General features: G+C 38.3%; 1 protein-coding gene across 2 annotated transcripts in view; it reads left to right on the top strand.

Moving 5' to 3' along the window:
• prim2 (DNA primase subunit 2) overlaps nucleotides 1–20,944 on the top strand; it is a 28,916-nt gene that overhangs the window by 6,946 nt on the left and 1,026 nt on the right. For both annotated transcript variants that reach the window (XM_026189456.2, XM_026189455.2), the window contains exons 7-13: nucleotides 767–904; nucleotides 5,477–5,544; nucleotides 6,255–6,327; nucleotides 6,568–6,753; nucleotides 14,895–15,021; nucleotides 15,207–15,289; nucleotides 18,800–18,868. In XM_026189456.2, the coding sequence (XP_026045241.2) occupies nucleotides 767–904; nucleotides 5,477–5,544; nucleotides 6,255–6,327; nucleotides 6,568–6,753; nucleotides 14,895–15,021; nucleotides 15,207–15,289; nucleotides 18,800–18,868 (744 nt within the window). The remainder of the gene's footprint in view (nucleotides 1–766; nucleotides 905–5,476; nucleotides 5,545–6,254; nucleotides 6,328–6,567; nucleotides 6,754–14,894; nucleotides 15,022–15,206; nucleotides 15,290–18,799; nucleotides 18,869–20,944) is intronic.

Below are 20,944 nucleotides of genomic sequence, written 5' to 3'. Positions count from 1 at the left end.
AAGGTAGGTTGGTCAGACTTTGCAGAACATCTTGGATCCTGTGTTTTGAATTCTAGTAACGTCTTCTTTTTGTCCAGTATTAGACTTGGACAAATTACCCCTCAAGCTTTCTCATTTGCATCATATCTATTGTGTAATGCTTACATGTGTGAGAGTACTTTTATACACTGGAGTAAAACTCTGATTTGTCTGCTTAGCGCTACTTTTTTTTTTTTTTTTTAATAAACCCCTCATCCCCTGGAGCCAGTATCTCATCAGATAGAGACAGATCATCACCGATATGAAATAAATGAGCAAATATTTCTCCCCGGGGCAGTTTAAACCAACATTATGGAAAAAATCCAGCTTTTCCAAATGTAGAATTACAACGCCACATGTGTTTATCTTACTCTTACTAAAGAAATGCATTGACATTATGTTGTATATTCCGATGTGCATAGTAGGCAAATCTTTTAAAGGCTGTGATTATGTTCTGTCAGTCAGGTCTCTACTCATAATGATTTAACATGCAAATGGATTAAATGCAGTTTTTCTATTAACAGAATTTAAAAGCTAGAGTTTAATTTAAATTTCCTTGCTACTGACAATCATTTTCACTGGGAGAATGTAAATCATCCCATTTGGTTTGCTGAGCTTAAATTGTATCCTTGGATCACAATTTAAGCAGCCAAATTACTAAGGACACACGGCTGGCCTTTATACTGTGAACACATTAATGATTTAATTGTTTTTTTTTTCTTCCTCCAACTGTCATTATGTTTTAAAGGTGCCTTTTCAAGATGCCCTGGATCTTGTGCGACTGAGGAAAGTGTACCTCAAACAAGGCTATGCATACATTCCCCATCAGGATATTGTCACCATTGTTCTCAATGATTTCCGCACAAGGCTGTCTAAAGCTCTTGCAGTAAGTGAAATTTTATTTTTTTGTGTTGTTAACACAATAATGGAGGAGCACAATTGAGAATTCTCAGCATTTTGTTGCTTTTTAAGCCTAAACATAAGAGTTCAAACTTAAATCTGAGCTTTTTAAAACCTCCAAATCTGAATATGCTTTGAACTCCAGTATTGTTCAGACTACAGTACACATGTAGGCCCATTTTATTGCCTCCAGTACAATACTATCTTTAATCATCACCTTTGTGACTAGGGGTGGGTTTTGATCATCGATTTATCGATTAAAATCGATTCTGGCTTGGATAACGTGATATCGATTCATTAAAATCCTGAATCGATTTTTTAAAATATTAATTTATTTTGACCGAAACGCCAGAATCTCAGGTTAAACCTCACAAAATTTCAAGAACCACCAAACAGCTAAAACAGTAAATGAGAGCAGGTACACGGATTCTGCACAAAGATGTAAACACAAAGCTCGGAGCCTCCAACGGATCAGAATCAGTGAGATGTCGCATTTCTCACCCGACGGCACGGACACGGTCGGGGCTGAAAGCCGACAGCTCGCTGATTCTGATGTTTCGGCGTGTCTGCGCTTTGTGTTTACACCCTTTTTGCGGCGATTCTAAAGCTGTTAGTTTTATCTCTCTCCAAACAATATTGACCAAACCAGCAGCAAAAGAAGATCCAAACTAAGCTTCACAAAAACATCGTCATGAATTCCCTCTGACTTTTGCTGTTTTGCTTCCACCACGATAAAATCACACGTCATGCACAGCTCTCTCTCTCTCTCTCTCTCTCTCGCTTTCTCTCTGTACTTCAAGAACAGTTTCCCGTCTAAAAATCTGTTTTCTGCATTATTCGCTTGCTTGTTACGCACAAGTCTACCATTTACAGCGCTGTCGGCCGCTGTTTTGTTTTTTTCCCTTTTACTTACTTCCGAAAAGAAAACCTAATTTCTGCCGTTCAATAGGCTTCTGAACAAATTTAAACTCTTTAAAATTATGCAAAATGCAAAACGCTTAGCCGTGTCTCTAATAAAACCGCTGTAACTTCAGAGGTAATGTTAATATGTTGATTAATGGTTTTCTTTCATTTTTGATGTACTGCAGAATATTTTTATAAAATCTGCTGTGATGCTTACACCTTTGATAAAGTCTTGCGAGTGTCAGCTTCCTTTTTATAGATACAAAAATATGTAAATGTACTGATCTGAATTATAATATTTCTGACTGTCTGAGGCAAAATTTGCCAGATTTAAATAGAATTGAATCGAGTCGTGGATCGAATCGATTCTAGAAATCAGTGACGATACCCAGCCCTATTTGTGACTCACTCCATCACACCTTCACTTTATATTATTTTACACTAGTGGCCATTTTCATGCCATTTGTGCATGCAGAATCCCCGATTCCATAAGGAGAATTATTAAATTGCCATTGTTGCTTTCAGTGCCCCGAGGGAAATGGTAGAAACACAGGGTTCAAATGAGGGGAATAAGTATGCACATGTGGCAGAAAATATCTGGAGGAAAGATTTGGGACATCTAGTAGGAAAGTGCTTATTGTCCCTGCAGGCATGATGTTTTTTTAAAGGCTGCTGAAGGGGGTTTATGATGGGGCCGTATCACCAAGCTTTTGCATTGCTTAGAATGTCCTGAGGGACTTGAAATGCAATGTTTTGGGAACCAGAGGCCTTTTTCCCCTTTTTTTTTTCTCTTTTTTTAAATAAATATATAATATATGTGAGAAGACAACCCAAGCTCAGCTCCATGGTGGCGAGTAGTCCAGATGGCGAAATGAGCACAAGGAGCAGCAACTAAAGGCAGTGTCAGTTTGTGGTTTATGAATTGACATTAATCAACGTTAATTAGGCAAGAAATCTTGAAATAGATGACTTGCTGTACTGAGACACAGAAAACAATATTTTATTTCATTACAATTACCAGTATTTGTGAATTACATTTTGTGTTATAGAGTGGTAAGAGCGGTGGATACAGGAATTACACATATTTCAAGATTAGAGAAGCCACTGTTTAAAAGAATTATAGAGAAGACGTCGCTTTATTTTTGGCACAAGAAGCTGAAAATGTAGGAAGAAACTCAAAGTTGTCTGAAGTAGACCACACTCTGCTCATTAATTGGTACAGTAAGGTGGAGTAAATATTGGATCGATATGAGGGGTCAGTGTTTTATAGTTTGGCACCCTTTGCTGAAAATTGGCTCTTTTCCTGGTATAGATCCACATCGGGTGGTCAGAGTTCACTTTATTTGGACATCAAAACATCAATACCCAGGTTCTCACATCCTAATTAACCAGTAGACGATAGACATACATTTACTCTACATGACAAAATTACTCCTTTGTACGGCCACATGTTGTAACACAGCCAAAGACGACCTTTGAGTTTATCAAAAGTGCACCTGTTTAAAAAAAAAAAAAAACACTAATCACTTTTTATTTTTATTTGTCTTCAAAGACCTTTCATGATTATTTCATTTGCTTTTTTCACATACAGTATGTTATCAGTGCCTGCAAAATATGTGTCAGCCATTACCGTGCATACCTTTCATATTGTTTTCCCCTCTGTAATTGTACATCAGTCTTCCGTGTAGTGTTTTAAACTAGAACGCTGATTTTAGCGACGGATTTTAAGTTAAACGGTAGCTTAAACAAAGGAGCGGCAGTTCTAAGAGAAAATCATTTCAATGCACACTTCAGCCTTTGTGATGTGGTTGTGTTACGTTGTCTGTCACTGTAACAGAGTAGCCACTTTCACTGTCTTCTCAGTTAATACCGTGTCCTCATGACAAAGAGTGGGCTTCTTTGAGCCACTGAGCTAAAATGCTCTCTGGCAATTTGAACTACTTATCTAAAACTCCCTTCTGTCTAAATGAATTGTTTGATAACCAGAATGATTGGATTGTGATTTCTGAGAGTAGTTTTAGATGTACCTGAGAATAAATGCAGAGCAATTTGGTGCTTTTTATTTCTCAAAAAGAAAGAAGTGTAGCATTTAGGTGTAGTAGAATCATAGTTTTCCCTGTGATTCTGAAAACCTCTCAGGTTGTAGTATAACCAGTGTCGGTAAACCCGTTTGCGTGGATGGTATAGTACAGGACGTAAATGGTAAATGGCCTGTATTTATATAGCGCTTTTCTAGTCCCTAAGGACCCCAAAGCGCTTTACATATCCAGTCATCCACCCATTCACACACACATTCACACACTGGTGATGGCAAGCTATTGTAGCCACAGCCACCCTGGGGCGCACTGACAGAGGCGAGGCTGCCGGACACTGGCGTCACCGGGCCTACTGACCACCACCAGTAGGCAACGGGTGAAGTGTCTCGCCCAAGGACACAATGACCGAGACTCGAACCGGCAACCTTCCGATTACAAGGCAAACTCCCAACTCTTGAGCCACGATCGACGTCACTGCATTTGCACTATTGTTGACATACAACAGTTGTTCAGGCAGGACCAGCTTAGAAATTAGAAGAGAAAAATAAAGCTCAAATGAAAAAGTTGTTCGGTTCTGCAATTCTCCAATTTTCAGGTAATTATCCAGACCACTAACTGCTGGAATGGAATAATTCAACAAAACTAGTATTCTTGTAAGTGAGCCAGTGTGTTACTGTAATGGTTATTCTCCTTTGCTGGGGACAGCAAGGGGACATCACAGAGAACGTGTCATTAAAAAGGTATGAAACGGAAAGCTGCCTCTCCATGTGACTCCATTTATTGGTTTGTTGTTCAGTTTAACAAACAGAATGCTGCATCTTAAAATGTCTTTGGTGCATGGTTCAAGGCAGACCTGGAACTGACTAAAAGTCAAGAGTCAGGATTTAGACTCAAGCTTTTTTTGCAGAGGAATGAACATGGATCTTTAGGGGTGTTTCTTGTTTTTCTTTTTTCTTTTTTAAATAAAAAAAACATAATTCAGGCCTACAGCTGCCTGTTTTTAGACTGAGACAGCATACGAAAGCTTCAAGTCGGAGGATGTTGTAAAGAATAGCCTGACAGTTGCTGTCACATGTTTTAGGATGGTGTTAAAATATGTTGCGTAGATGATTTGCTCAACCTGAAGTCAGAAAAACCATCTTACTGTTTTTTAAGCCAAGGTTGCCTGGAGATGCATTAACGTTATCACTCTTAAGGGCGTTGATACACTAAGCTGACAAGAGGCTGCAAGGATACATTTAGTAAAGCAGGATTTTTGTAATTTGTTTTGAATGTCGTGGATTCACATAGGTGTCGCAGGATTGATCGCACAGCCAGCAATTTCCTTTTTTCTTTTTTTTCGTTGGAAATTAGTAAACACTGAGCAACACATAATCAAGGTCTTTAATGATAGATACTGTGGCGAACTTAACTTTTGGTTTAAATTGTTTACACGTTTCTGATCTGTTTGGATAACGGCGCTCCAGAAAGACAGCTTTAATTACGAGATTCTGTGCGCTAGTTTAAAGTGCAAATAGTTTAAAACGAATCAGGTGCACTTAACCTGCAACTTTGGGCCGTTATAACACTTTGACCTAGACTGTTTGCCATTACTCATGTGATGCCCATCTCTCCTGCAGTTGACGGCTCGCTCGCTACCAGCAGTGCATTCTGATGAACGGCTCCAACCTCTCCTTAACCACCTCAGGTAAGAAGCAGGATGAATAACATCGCTGCTGTTTCGCCAGTGTGGCCATGAAAAAGACTTCTAGCACAATTGATCTTCTGCACCAAAGTGTCTTTGGTTGGTCTGAGTTAACCCAGACACTTTAAATAAAGTCCAGATGTTGTGGAAACTTTTTGCCCCTTAGTGCGTGTTCAGCATAATGCTTCCAGCATAAGGTTACTAGAAATATCCAACTTGTGCACTGTTTTATCTACCATGCCTGCTGCTTTTCTGGGAGAAAATATTGGATGGTAGTCGTGTTAGTTCACATGGGTAATTACAAGGTAGAGAGACAGTCGCAGTTTTAAGAACAGGGTAAGGGAATAAATGGTATAGATCTTTGAGTTCATAGAAAATATTTTGATTTTGGCTTTTTATTATTTGTAGTCTTGGTTGGACAAAGCAAGACAATTGAAGACGTCATCTTAAGCTGTTATGGGTGTTTGTATAATACTTTTAAATCTGCTGAATGTATCTAAAAAAGATCATTTGAGTTTTCTACTTTAAGTTCCTGGCAAACCGTAAACACTGAATAGACTGGCCAAAAGTACTATAGCATCTACAGGTGCTGTTCAGCCAGGAAAGCTATGATATGAAGCTCCTGGTGCACAGGTTTGAGGCTCTGCTGTCATTGAATCAGCAGATCGTTGACAACTACACACGTGTATAATGTATTGTTTTTCTTCTTTTAGTCATGCCTATGTGGGACAGGATTACAGCATCCAGAAGAATGTTGGGAAAATCTCCTTGGATCAGATTGATTCAGTAAGTTGCTTTAAACATCTGTTCTTGAAATTTCTTCGCATGGCAAATTCTTCAAGGTGCCTTTTTGCATAGAAGGGCCTTATTGCTGGTCTGGGGCAGTGAATACAAAAATATGTGGTGTTTAATTTCACTTAATTAATATCCTTTGTACTCCATAGATACAAAATATGTACTTATAGGAAAATATAAATTATATAAGGCATTTCTTCAGGTTTGTCATTAACAATTACCTGCTTACAGCTTTCAGGGAAGTCATTCCCATTGTGTATGAGGCAGCTCCACCAGTCTCTTAGAGAAAACCATCATCTCCGCCACGGAGGTCGGATGCAATACGGTCTCTTCCTCAAAGGTATCGGCCTGTCTTTGGAGCAGGCACTGCAGTTCTGGAAAATGGAGTTCATAAGAGGCAAAGTGGATGCAGACAAGGTAATGTTGATACATTTTAATGCTTTGTAAATGAATATTTTCTGAGTATCTTTAAAACAAGATGTCAACAGATGCCTTCTACCTGCTCTCCTGGTGAAGGGTGGTTCAGTCCATCCTATTCATAATTGGTTCATTGTCAACAAAATGTTACATAACATACAGGCATCACTCGCAGGGCTCGCAAAATCTATCTCAGCCCCCGCCCGTCGGGTTATCATATACCCCGACGGGCGGGGTTGAGATAGATTTTGGTCGCCCGACCGGAGATATCGCTAGCTCCGGGACGTTGGGCTAGCGATTTTGCGAGCCCTGACTCGGTAACCGTTCATCCACCCCAGAAATGATACGGGCTACAGTTTTTTATTTTTTTTATTTTACAGGCTAAATTTGATCCCATTTCAAAACATTCTTGGTTTTTTTTGTTTTTTTACAACATATGATGGTACATATGTTGCTGGAAGTTAAGTAAAATATAGTGATACAGTGATGTCTGAATTTCTCAGACTGAGGGTTTTTGGTCTGGTCTGCTCAACACTTCAGTGGGTGGGGCTGCTTTTATTGGAGATTAAGTGGTTCCATCAAAGCTTTATTGATTGAAGGAAAGTTCACTGGTGTCATTAGGTGCACTCAGTGCTTTGATGAGGCTAATGAAAACTGAAGTGGTTATGAGTTGGGTTATTATGTCTCTCGGTAGGAGACAGACACAGTAAAGACATTAAAATTGTTCTGCATGAAGAAAACGCTCACTCTTTATGTGAGTAAGAGAGAGAAGTGACAGGAGACTCCACATAATGGACCAGCTCAGATAGAACAAATAGAATTTCATGCTGTGGAGTTAAGTAGCTATGAATCATGCTTTTTAGTCTTGCAAGGCTTTAAATATAAATTTATTAGACTATTAATTTTTTTTAGATTTTTTTGACTTGACTCTAAAAGTTTGGATATGATCGTGTTGTTTGTGTTATGTTAACAGGGCCGGGGAGATTTGTTTCCCGTGTTGATTCACCATAGTTGCAGATACTTTAGGAGGTGTGATCAGAAAGTTCAGTGGGTTTATTAAAAGCACAAACTATGCTGCTATTCACTTTCAAAGCCATCCTCTTATTCACCTCTGGCTTCCAGCGATATGAACACACTTACTCGCCATGCATGCTGGATTTCCTCTCTGTGTGAAAAATAACAGCCTTTAAAGGTGGAGACTTTGTTGTTGATGTCAATAAACAAGCATATTTTCGAGCGCTTTGTGTTGTACTCACCACAATTCAAGCCTTCCCTTTGATGCTTTATGCATCAAAGCGCACAAAGTATTTTTGGTTTGCAGCATTGCAGGACTTTGTGATCATACCTCATTTGTTAGATGGGATGTCTCTGAATTGGTCTGGCATGCGTACATCGATTCAGATAAATGTTAAAGCATTTCCTTATCATCTATCAAGAAAATAACTTCTTAATTTCTCTTGTTGTATCAAATTGCTTTTTTAGTTGCCTTTACAGTAAGCACTACAGAATGTGGGAAACCTCCTCACATGCCTCACCTTGTCTGGGCTATCTTAGACGTGAAATATGGCTGCCCTGTGGTTTTTGAGTAGGCTTTTTGTTTTAAAATGCTCCATCCACAGAATTTCTTGAGATATCACGTTTCCTAAAAGATGCACTCTAATGTTCATTAGATGTGAAAACAATCTCTCCTAAAGTTGGGATCTAAACATATCGGGTTAAGCATACCTTACTCAACCAGTTCTTTGAGTGTGTTTTGCTCTTCCACACTGAACTCACTGTTACACCTTATGACTGTTTGCTGCTCTGTTCCAACCTAATTTAAGAGCTGATTAGTCAGCAATTCTATTCACTTTAATTATATGCACCACTCAACATGCAAAATCCAAAATATTTGTCAGCTTTATTTTCTTTAAATGGGTACCTTTCATTGTCTTGAAGTCTGGAAACCTCTAAATCCTGGTGCGTTTGTTCTAGATTAAAAGATGCATTGAGAAAACGTTTGTTGTGTTAGTTGCAAAAGTACTTGCGAATGAGGTGTTTTTACCTGCTGTCATCAAATCATTTATATTTTATAAGATGTGCAGAAATACTGTGGATCTGACTAATGCTGACATCCATGCAGAGCTCACACATAAGTGGATTGCAGCTTTGAGTGCTCATCAAAAGATACAGTATTAACAGACTCCACAGTAGAGCAGGGCGATATGGCCAAAAATATTTATCACGATATATATTTGAAAATTTGCGATAACGATATAACCGACGATATAATTGATGCGAGACAAAATACAACTCCACAACATTACTAGCGCAAAAAGACAACCTTCCATTTATTTTCACTTAAACAAGAAGCTGGTTTTTATGTACATTAAAGCTTTGTAAAAATGTAACAGTGCAAATGCAAATTCCTTGCTGAAAGTTTAACCAAAAGGCATTTCCAGTAGAAACGGGCTGACATATCCTGAGCATAACCATGTATAATATCCACTGAAGTTAAAAAGAGGTGCTTTGCAACATTAAACTGCAGTGTGCAGTACGCATTTTTCGGACCATAAGGTGCACGGGATTATAAGGCACATTAAGTGAAACAAAGCAGTCAGATAAATCAAACTTTATTAAACTCATTCTTCTTGCTTCCTCCACTTCTGTACCATTGATTCATTAATGTTGAATTCTCTGGCAGCTGCTCTATTCCCATGTTGTTGCAGTATATTAATGACTAACCTCGTATTGTGGATGGATTATCTCAGTTGTTCTCCTGACTGAAGTTTGGTCCGTTTACAGCATCCTGCCATGCGATTGCATTTGTCTCTAACCATGAAGAACCTTCACGTTAACTTTTATAAGTGGAAAAGTGTTAGTGTTCGTCCTCCAGCTTCACTGTTTATGTTATGCTAACATAGCTGTGTCGCTAGCGATCACGTAGCACATCATTATATACCAGCTAGCCCAACTTCAGTAACCCTACAAACGTCACTGCTGTTTAGTTTCCTGTCTTCATTTATGTTGGAAGTGATAGCAGAGCTGTACGTTTGATTTTTTTTCAGAAATCTCTCAGTCAGAACATGCTATATCATGCTTAGGTAACTAGCGAAACTAGCGAGCTAACTTCCGCTAGCTTCCTGCTAACTTCTAACTCCGTTAAATGTAATAACTTTTGTTTTCATGGATGCCTGGAAGTTGAACTTTAAAGCAATGCTGATCGTTTTATTAAAGATGAAAGAATTTAGACAGTTTTTAACTCTAAGTGATGCTGCAGTGTTCGTTTGACCTGAAGCATACGGAGTTTAGGACCCAGATTACTCCCAGATTTAAGAGCATCTTAGTCCGACAAATACGACAATAACAACGGCCGCTTGCATGTTCTGCAAAAAAATGTGCTTTGTTGTGTATCTGACGGACAAACACCAAACCAGTTCCACATCACGGAAGTTGCACCATTTTTACAAACCAATTCTGGTTCATCTGTTTCACTCAACAATCGGCCATGTGCTATGAAAACAAAGGCACTGCGCATGCGCGTTATACTCCCATTCTATCGTGATATTTCATTTTCCTATCGTTGCCTAACATTATACCGGTATTACCGTGAACGGTATAATATGGCCCAGCCCTACTCCACAGCAAGTGCCAAGAAGTGATTGTGCTGAGTTGAATAGACACTTGATGTAGCAGTCTGGTGTGGTTGTCCTTATGGACGGGCCTTGATCCCAGAGCCCTGTAGTCTTTGAATACTAATTTGTAGTAGTAGATCACACGGCTGGCATCCTGGTCGTGTCACCCCAGGTAGCCTGCGCTCTTTCCAGTCTGGGTCATGTTTTGCATCAGCCAGACATTTTGTCCAAGCATGTGGGATTGTCTTGAGCCCCTGTTTCTTGCTGGTGCCTCAGTTGAAAGAGTAATGAGGAAACAGATTACAGGATTCTGACCAGAATGGATACACAAAGATGCACATGGTTGTAGCTGCGTAGAAAGCAGGTGCTTTGTCATTTGTAAGGTTCAAATCTTTTTGCTGCATGGGAAAGACCAGCTTTGCAGAAGCAGGGTGTACATGGGATCAATGGGAGGCTAATGAATTTTAGCAACCCTGATGTCTAATATTAATCGAAGAGACACGAAACTGTTGTTCACTGCTGTTTATTGCATGATTGCAATCCATAAAAGCCACAAAAAGTTGCATGTTTAGGACATACAATTTGATTGGAATTGTAATAGGCATATTTTTTTGGCAATATGTAGTGTTTGTATTCTGGGAACGGTTAATAGGAGTGTTATTAAAAGATGTACTCTGCCATTTCAAATATAGATATTCACTCCAAAAGATAGTTAAAGTAGGGTAATTCTGGTTGGAGAACATACAGATGCATGCATACTAAGGAGATGAAAAGTAAAAATATCACTGAATAATTTGTGGAGCACTCAGAAATAGTTTTGCACTAATGCGAACCATGATTGATGTCAGGATAGCTATTTTAGAGTTTAGTTCAGTGAGGTTTTTTTTTTTCTTTCTTGAATGCAGATATTTAAATAAGGAATTTTACTTGAGGCATTCCATTCACTTTTTTTAAGCTGTTAATTTACTAACCCTTTACTAACCCTAGTAAAGCAGTCTCAGTGAGAGCCCCATGGTATAGCACAGCCCTCTTTAGCACCCTGTACAGAGGTGGCTTGGGTCCCGTGTACAAGTTCTCAGAGCAAGTAGCTGTGCACAAAGCTCTGCTCTTCTTCCACAGCAGAGGCAGCAGAATCACGCTGACCAGATCACAGCTCTCTGTGATGTATGTGTTGTGTCAGGGACTGCACTTTGTGCCAGGCTGCACAAAGCTTGCTCATTAGTATGCGACAGGCACAGAGGAAAAAGATGGGAGGCAGCATTGCCAAAAGGGAGGCCCGGAGGAAGAGGCAATGTAATATTAGACTAGAGGGGGAGAGAAAATTGATGAAATCAACTTGATCTATCCATTATTCTTGCTACAGAAGTTGGCCAATTCATTTGGAGGAGTGTCTATTTGTACCACATTTGAGTGTGTTGCATTGCCTTGAGGGGGTTGGCCTGCTTTTAAACTACTTGTTTTTCAAATGTTAACTTAAGGTTAATTAACTTCCACTAACTGACACATTCTTTCATAATGTAGGTTAAACAAATGAGTCATTAGATGACATGTCATATTAACTGCTTTTGGAGATGTGTTACAAATGTGCACCTTGCTATTTTTATCTCAGTATAATTTAAAAGGAGCCCCACGCTTCTTTGTTGCTACCCCATATTAAATAAATCCTGAGATGATTTTTGTCTTTCTTTCTCTCTTTTTATTCTTTCTTTCTTTCTTAAACAACATTCAACTCATTAATAGCATCAGGATGTAGGAATTAATTAGAATTTTTGTGTCTTTTCTCCTCTTGGACCACTATTTTAGCAGCTTGAAAAACTCAATTCCAGACCCAAATTAACAGAATATTTGCCAGTAAATCACATATGTGATGTATAATGTTTAAAAGCCAGATAGTCTGAGACTTTCCTTTATTTTTACTGCTCATGCTGAGTTTAAAAGCTACCCAGTGGCAATATTTTGGTCACAATTCTTCAAAATTTAAATTTATGGGATCTGTCGGTAAAGAATAACAGCCCATGTGTCATGTATTGGTGAAGCTATAATAGGCACCTACTGCAAAAGTTATGACATGGGATAGCAGATATGACACAGGTGCTGCTAATAACATTGTGGCCCTGTGCTTTTAAGGCAGAACGGTCAGCCATGACACTTTTGACAGTGAGACAGCAACACCAGACTCTGAAGCTGAAGAAACCAATGCAACCCCCTCCACACACACACACACACACACACACACACACACACACACACACACACACACACACACACACACACACACACACACACACACACACACACAGAGCTTTCCTAGTTTGACATGTCAAAATAGGCTAAAATTAAAAATTCCTTAAAATTCCAACTGTCACAGTGAAGTTTTTTTAAGTCCTCCCATTTAGTTTAAGCTGTTTCATGAGTTACAGATTTTGTGTCTCAGTGACTTTGCTGCTCTAATTTTTCAAATATTTAGTTAAATGCTAATTTTGCGTGAATGACCTTTTTAAAAAGCGATCAATGTCTTCTTTTCTGCAACATCAAACTACTGAACTGCTGCTCCTGCATTTTATAGTCACTCACCTTTATGTTGTAGCTTTTTGGTGTGAAAAGGCCCGTTGTGCAGATTGAAAGGGAAATGTATTATAATGGTATTTAACATGAGAGGGATTGGAGCTATAAGCACATCAGTCACTATGGGCTGAGCCTAAGAAGCCATGCCAAGTTTACACACGCGCACACACACACTCTCACTCACTCTTAAGTAATCCCTTTTGATTGTGACCTAATTCAGGATTTTGTGAATGTGCTGTAGAGTGTGGGGGGATGTTATAGTGATGTAGTCCCATGAGCCAAGATATGCATAAGAGCAGCTTTGGCTCAACTCCATTGAACGCATCTTTTGTAAATTTGCTCAGTTTGGGGGTCAGCTGTATCGGGGTATATCCAGGATTATCTGAAGTGTAGGTTGAGGCAAAACAAAAACATAAAAAAAACACATTTAGAGGGGTTTCATTCACACGCCAGGTTGTGCTTTACCTCAGCTTTGCTGGGACAAATGACTGTTTAGTATGGTTTTTGAGGCTTTATGTCACTTTTAGCCTAGAAATTATTGTTTTTTAAATTCCAGGTAACATCTTGAATATGCTGTAACACTTGTGGAGTTCCCGTGCTTTGTTTTAATAGAGTAAGGGAGTCTTAAATCAGGAAAGACCTCTTATATTTATTATTTGATTTATCGTACTTAAAGAAGGTTTTACAAGTTTTTAAATTGCCACTGCAGCTTGGCACATTAGTAAGTTTGCAGGGTTTTATTGCAACATTAATGTGTTATGATGGGTGCAGTCATGTTGATTGTGTTCTGCCACTGTCAGAGCGCCCTCCCTGTATTTTACAGTCGGATTTTTAAAGGCACGGTCACTGCGATGCATTTTAATGACTGCACAGAATTACTGTGCAATAAAAAGTTCACTGCAAAGATTGTGTAAAATGACCCCCATCAAAAAGTATAACCAGCTAGAAGATGATGAGAAGGATTTCAGAGGTCTGTAATACAGTTCATATGTGTCCTTGACTTTGATCTCCTACTTTTAGGGCAGATCAGGTAAAGGGTTTTCAAGATGTCAAACCAGGATTTGCATAGTTCTGCTGCCTTTAAGCCATTGAACTGTTGAATAAGATATAACAAGACCTGGCTTTATCTGAGTGTAAATTCAGTCTGACTGTACACTTGATGGTTAGTACTAATGCAAAGCTGTAGTATAAATGAAAATATTCATGTTTATGCAGGGCAAAAAACACGATCATTTTCATTGTCAAGAAATCTATCACTATTTTTTTTAAGTCTATAAAATTTAAAGAGTAGTAATTACAGTCCATGTATTCAGCATATCCATCCCATAATATCATCAATTTTCTTAATTTGCTTTCCAGTTTGGGATCATAGGGGGCCTGTCCCAGCTGTCACTGAGCGAAAGGCAGGGTACTACTCTGGGCAGGTCAAAGCTAAAACGACTGGCATGTTGAGCATGTCACCTTCAATAGGTTGAATCCAAAACGCCTGTTACACAATGAACGGCAGACATTCACACAAACAACTGCTGTACTGAAATATAAAATGCTTGCTTTACTTACAGTAAACTCATTAGAGCAGTTTAGAGGATTGAACTGCTCATCTGAGTGTGAGCTGCACATTGAGGATTACAAAAGTGCTGTGTACATTAAACTGTGTTCTGGGGCCTTGTTTTGTTGAATTTAAAATAGACTTCATATTGAATTGAGTCCTTCTACAGGGCAGTGGGCAAAAGTTCTGAGAAAGATGGCCATATTACAGCATCCGTGGTTCAACTATCTCGAGTGTGGCGACACCTCTACAGCAGGTTCTCTCTAATAGCTCTATATTTCATTGAGGAAAACACCCTGTCAAAACTGACATGATGTATGACAATGACTCTTTTCACCCTTACCTTGTCCCTCTTACACTCTCATCCTCACTAATGCCTTTCGCTTCCTCTCTCCTTCTCTCCCTTTCTGTAGTTTGACAAAGCATATGCCTACAGCATCCGCCACATGTTTGGCAAAGAAGGAAAGCGAACAGACTACACCCCCTACAGTTGCATGAAGGTGATTTTATCAAACCCACCCAGCCAAGGAGACCATCATGGTGAGTTGACGGCTGTTGGAAGAAGTGGTTGGTTTGGAAACAGTAACACATTTGTGTTCGCTAAATCTTTGCAAATCTGCAGTTATAGTTTAATGTGCTTTCATGCTCCTTTATTTTCTTCCAACTGTTGAAATTCTTTATTTGCATTTTTTCCCTTTAAATAAAATCCCGCCTTATCTTTGTAGGATGTCCATTCCGTCACAGCGACCCGGAGCTGCTGAAGCAGAAGCTTCAAGTGTACAAAGTGTCTCCCAGTGGAATCAATCAGGTGGGTGCCATCTGTCCACAGTCGGTTTGTCAAATGGTTGAACAGCCCTCTAGCCACAATTCCCTTCTCTGACTGGGGACAGCATGTGGGTTATGTTTCTTCTTCAGTCTCACAAAACTCAGCCAGCAATCTTATTGGATTTATAAAAACTGTCAAAGAAATAATTTAGAAACCACCAAATAGTACTCATGTTAGTAGCCAATGGCAGTTTGTCTTAAATATTGTAAATGCCCCCTGCAGAATAGAGCTTCTTTTGTTTTTATTTATTTATATCTATGTATGTATATATATATATATATATATATATATATATATATATATATATATATATATATATATATATATATATATATATATATATATATATATATATATATATATATATATATCTATATATATCTCTATATCTCTATATATATATATATATATATATATATATATATATATATATATATATCTCTATATATCTATATATCTCTATATCTCTATATATATATATATATATATATATATATATATATATATATATATATCTCTATATATCTATATATATATATATCTCTATATATATATATATATATATATATATATATATCTATATATCTATATACCGTATATATATATATATTTTTTTTTTTTTTTTTTTCAGGTTTATTTTTAGTATGTTATTTGCAATTGGTGTTTGTTCTGGGAAAGATAGATATATATATATAGATATAAATAAATATAAATATAAAATAAAAAAGAGTATTTTTTTGATTAATGTTTTGTTTCCTTTACAATATTATACATTAAAGTATAATATTGTAAAGGAAACAAAACATTAATCAAAAAATTGTTGAAAAACAAATTACAACATTGTATAAAAATTACAATCATCAACTCAAATACTTGGTTCTAATTGAACAGAAATTTCTATGAACTTGTAAGAACTGTGTAGGACATGAATCAGTCTGTGTCAGATCCTGAATTTGAAATTTCCACTGAAGTCACGGGTAAGAGACAAGTGGAACCAAGATCTAGGCCATTTGCTTTTTGAAGTTTGCAAAGACTGCTAAATTTTGCCAGTGGTAGTTCACTCTTTGCAACATAGTACGCTGTTCTAAACAGATTTTTCAGGTTTATTTTTAGTATGTTATTTGCAATTGGTGTTTGTTCTGGGAAAGATATTGCAGACTGAGCAATAATGCATTTCTTGCATTTCTCATGGGTTCTAATGGGGGTTCTGGGTTCTGTTTGTACAGTTATGTTTTTTTTTTATGTTGCCATAGTGACGGGTGACGCCCTCTCGCTGCGACGGTGTGTCCTTCCGGGGTCAGAGGGCGCCCTGTGTGTTGTTGTTGTTGTTGCTGTGCGGTTGCCGCGCTGAGCAGTTAGCTAGCGGCAGTGTTCATCTGCAGATGTGCTCCCTGGCTAGCTCACGGGAAGCAAGACCAAACGACACCTCTGTCTCCTCCTTGTCTGAGCTCGCCACAATATTAAACATATCAGGTCCCCAGAAGGAGAATCCTGTGCTAACGGCTGTCTAAATGACTCGGGTAAAGTTTGTAGCATGCTTGTTGTTTTCGTCTGCTTCCACTTGTCTTTGCACTAGGATGATGTCAGCGTAAATGTGCAGTCATATTCGTTGTGTTCCCACTAGTGCTGTCAGCGTTAATCTCGTTGAAATGACGTTAACGCCACAACACGGCAAATCTCCGTTAACGAGCTACCCCTGATCGCCCCGTGCGTAGGGCTAGACGGCCAACACGTTAACGAGCTAACTGCGCTAACACACTAGTTCCCACCCATGTAATTGAGCATTGCGTGGCACATCCAACATACTGTCTTACTTTAGTCCATGACGCGCTTACCTTCAGGGTCATACGTCACATGAAAACCAAAATAATTCCAAACGCCAAATCTGAATGAGGGTGGGGGAGGTTCAATTTGCCATGTTGCAAAGAGAGCTTAACTTCTGTCTCGCTAGCTTGCCCTGCGCTCTTCCTTCTGACAATGCTGTCTGTGTTGAATGCTCAGTGGATCTGCGCTCGACAGTGCAGCCTAGGCGGAGTAGTCGAACGCAGATTCACTGAGCGCTCAACACAGACAGCATCGTCAGAAGGAAAGTTGATCAAATAAATTACAAATTTTGTATTGTTCGATACATATGCGTACCGAACCGAAAGCACTGTATCGAACGGTTCAATATCGATACGAGTATCGTTGCACCCCTAACACATATATATATATATATATATATATGGACTGGTCTCTGGGCTTTAATCACTTGACCCTACCTACATTATCACCTTTTTTGTCACACATCTGATCGGGACAAGCTAATGCCATGTGGTACAGCTTTGATTTGGAGCAGTTTTCCACAGAAAGATCAGTACAGGTAAATACAACTACATATACATATTTTGAGTTTTACTGATAATAAACAGTCTTCTAAAAATTGCTGAACCCTTTCAGCGGGGAGATGGTGTGCAGATTGCTTACAAAAAAAGGTGAAAAACTAATATACAAGTCAATAATTTATGGCAATCTGTGCAGCATTTGTAGAGACGTTTGGGTATATATTCACACATGAGGTTTTGTGAATATAAAAGAGATTTATTTCTGAGAGACCAAAAAGGTAAAGATAACTAAGGCTGTAATAGTATCACGAAATGTCTTGTGAATCTAAGACGTTGTTCTATAATCCCAGAGGAACCTTCAGAAATAAACCTCACAAAATAAAAGCCTTACCATAATAACACAGCTTGTATTGTTCCTATATTATCCATCATTTGTGTGCATTTTAGCAAATGCTCCTAATATTCCACTAAGCAAACTAAAGCTCTGATAAAAACGGCAAAGTCTGACTGAAACGGTGCGTAGCTCGACACTGATCTAACCCCAGCCTCAGTGTTTAGCATGCTGGTGGCAGTTTCATGCTGGAGGCAGCCTTCAGGAATCTGGGGAATAATGAAGGAACTAATTTCAGGCAGACTCCTCAGAAGTGTCTCTCTCCTAGTGAGTACTGATAACTTGGGATTTTTCTTTTTTCAGCAGGTCACTCACCCCGAGTATGCAGTCTCACTGCACACTACAGTGGCTTTATTACCAGAACGTTGCCGTTCTTATGTGACCCAGTAAAAAGTTGGGCTGCAGGCTGGGTGTTCACCCTCTCCCTTTTCTGCTTTGTAGAGCTTCAGAAGGCAAAAAAAAAAAAAAATCCCCCAAAATTGAGATCTGTAATCATTGCCACTGGTTATTCTCCAAAGAGCTGACCCAGGGCATGAATATTTAGATTAGCCTAAATATGTATGTGATCTGTTTTTATTAGGTTTGAAGAGATTTTTTGAAGGATGTATTCACTTCTGTCATGATGATTTACTAAAAAAAAGAAATGTGTAAAGTCATTTTAAATAGAGGGCTGGGGAAGCAAAAATTGGCAACAGTATTCTCTGTAGAGTTGCTGTATCAGTATCTAAGGTGTAGAAGTTTAACCTTAATTTTTGTGAACTGTGCCTTTTGTTGCAGATCCTGGAGCTGGTTAAAGGAATGCACTACCAGCTGGCATGCCAGAAATACTTTGAGCTGACACACAATGTAAGTGGAGTCATTTGATGCAGGGAGTAAGCAGGGGTACCTGTGTCAGAGGCAGGGGTTTGGTCCTTGCATCTCATGCATGAAGGCTCAGGAGAGACCCAAAACTGTCATCCCATCCATCATTAGCAGTCTGTCACAGCCGCTTAATTTTCATAGGTTTATTATAGCATTCCAATCTATTTTGCCTCCCTGTGGATGCTTATTTAATTTAAGCTGTTTTATGTGCGTGAGTCATCATCCTGTTCAGTCAGCAAAGCTAGGACTGAAAGTGACAACACATTTTCTTGTTACTGCAGATTGTTCAGGTCATTCAGCTGGAGTTTGCACACATGGATGCACTGCATTTACACAGCTTTTGGTGTAGTGTGAATGGACAGTAGAGGTCAGTTCATTCATTCTAATGACCAGCAGGGGGCAACGCCTCTGGCTTCAGGAACAAGTCAAACTTTACATCTAATCCTACCTTAATAAACACTTTAATACTGAGTCTATCCTCTTAAGCACATCTTTACATATACTTATATTATACTAAGATTAACAGCAAGGTATGAGTCAGGATGTGGCAGCTTCATGTTTGACATTTGACTCGGTGCATAATGAGAAGATCCAGGCCTCACATGAGGCCTAAAACCACTAGCTCACAAACCAACAGGTGATTGTGTTCAGTTTCAAAAGGAAGGCATCACTACAATTAATGCTGATAGGGGAAAATGACACATTGCACTTTTAGTAAGGTAACTATTTAGTGTTATTACAAGTTCCTATCCTTATTTAAATGGACTCAATGTATACAAATGTACACTACATGAATTTAGATAGATTTTTAAAATTCAGTCTTTCTGTCAGTGATTTATATCTCTTCACTCTACTAAAGCAGTATAAACGAAACAATGGTCTGCTGGGTTTGGGATGTGAATCCCTGTGTGTATTGCTGAGTACATTAATAGTACATCTAGTAGTACAATTCAGCATGGTCTTAATTTAAACCATAGATCCATTAGCCTGTGTTTATCATGTTACATGTCAATCTTAAATCTGTAGATTTCCAGGACTTTACATTCATATCTTCTTTTTAAAAAATAATGTCAATTATTTTTATTTCAATATACATTAGAACTCTAATTTGCTCTAATTTGCTAAAGATTGACTTACTTAGTCTATTTTGTGCCTTATCTTTTTGCTGCTCATTATAGGAAGATTTTTACATATTGAAAATCTTACCACTTGAAACAGTTACTACTGGTAAAATATATCTTTGCTGTCATTATTATCCGTATAATTAAGTAGTGCAACAAAATTTGATTCACTGATATAAACTGTGCTGGTGTTGAACATCTGCTCTGATGTTCCTTTTGTGGGGAAAATTCCCAGGGCTATTTGGGTTGTTTATTGTTTTTTATTTAGAATTTGTGGGTCACTTGTTTAGTTAAAGTCATTACATGTACATTTATTTTCTCCAGGCAAACAAATAATAAAATAGCAAACAGTATGTTTTGCAGTCATGTGTAAAATAAATTTATTTGCCTCACATGGCAATATACAGACTGAATGCACATTTTAAATTTTTATCATCCCAACAACTCTAAAAAAAAAAATGTTAGGAGCTGACGGACTAGCATTTAGGTCTACTACTTGCAGATACCTTAAAATACTATTAAAAGGAAGGCCGGTACTCTAGTGGTTCAATAGGTACGAATAGCCAGTGAAATATCTCCTTGGTAACTGAAGATGCTGACACGCTGTTTGGGTATTTTAAATCATTTACTTTTTCCACATTGAAATGTTTTGAAAACATCAATCAAATTACTTAATTATTTTTAAAAAAATCGCAGAAAAGGTCACAGAAAGAGAATTTGTATTCCATCCACTAATTGATTAATGGGTTTTTTACTCATCATGAATGATTTTGACATTTTTATTTCCTGAAAGGCCATTTCATCTTTTCACTGTGCTCCGATAGAATAGTTAGCAGGTGACTTTGCGCACTAATGTGGCTGTGAAAGCCTCCTGTCCTCATTAGTAAATCGTTAGTAAATTAGTAAACCATTGCACATCCCCCTTACTGACGGAGATGCT

Source organism: Astatotilapia calliptera, chromosome 13 (genome assembly GCF_964374335.1).
Source record: "Astatotilapia calliptera chromosome 13, fAstCal68.1, whole genome shotgun sequence".
In the NCBI taxonomy this organism is placed as follows: Eukaryota; Metazoa; Chordata; class Actinopteri; order Cichliformes; family Cichlidae; genus Astatotilapia; species Astatotilapia calliptera.
Note: the sequence above shows the minus strand (reverse complement) of the source record. Positions and strands in the feature narration are given on the sequence as shown.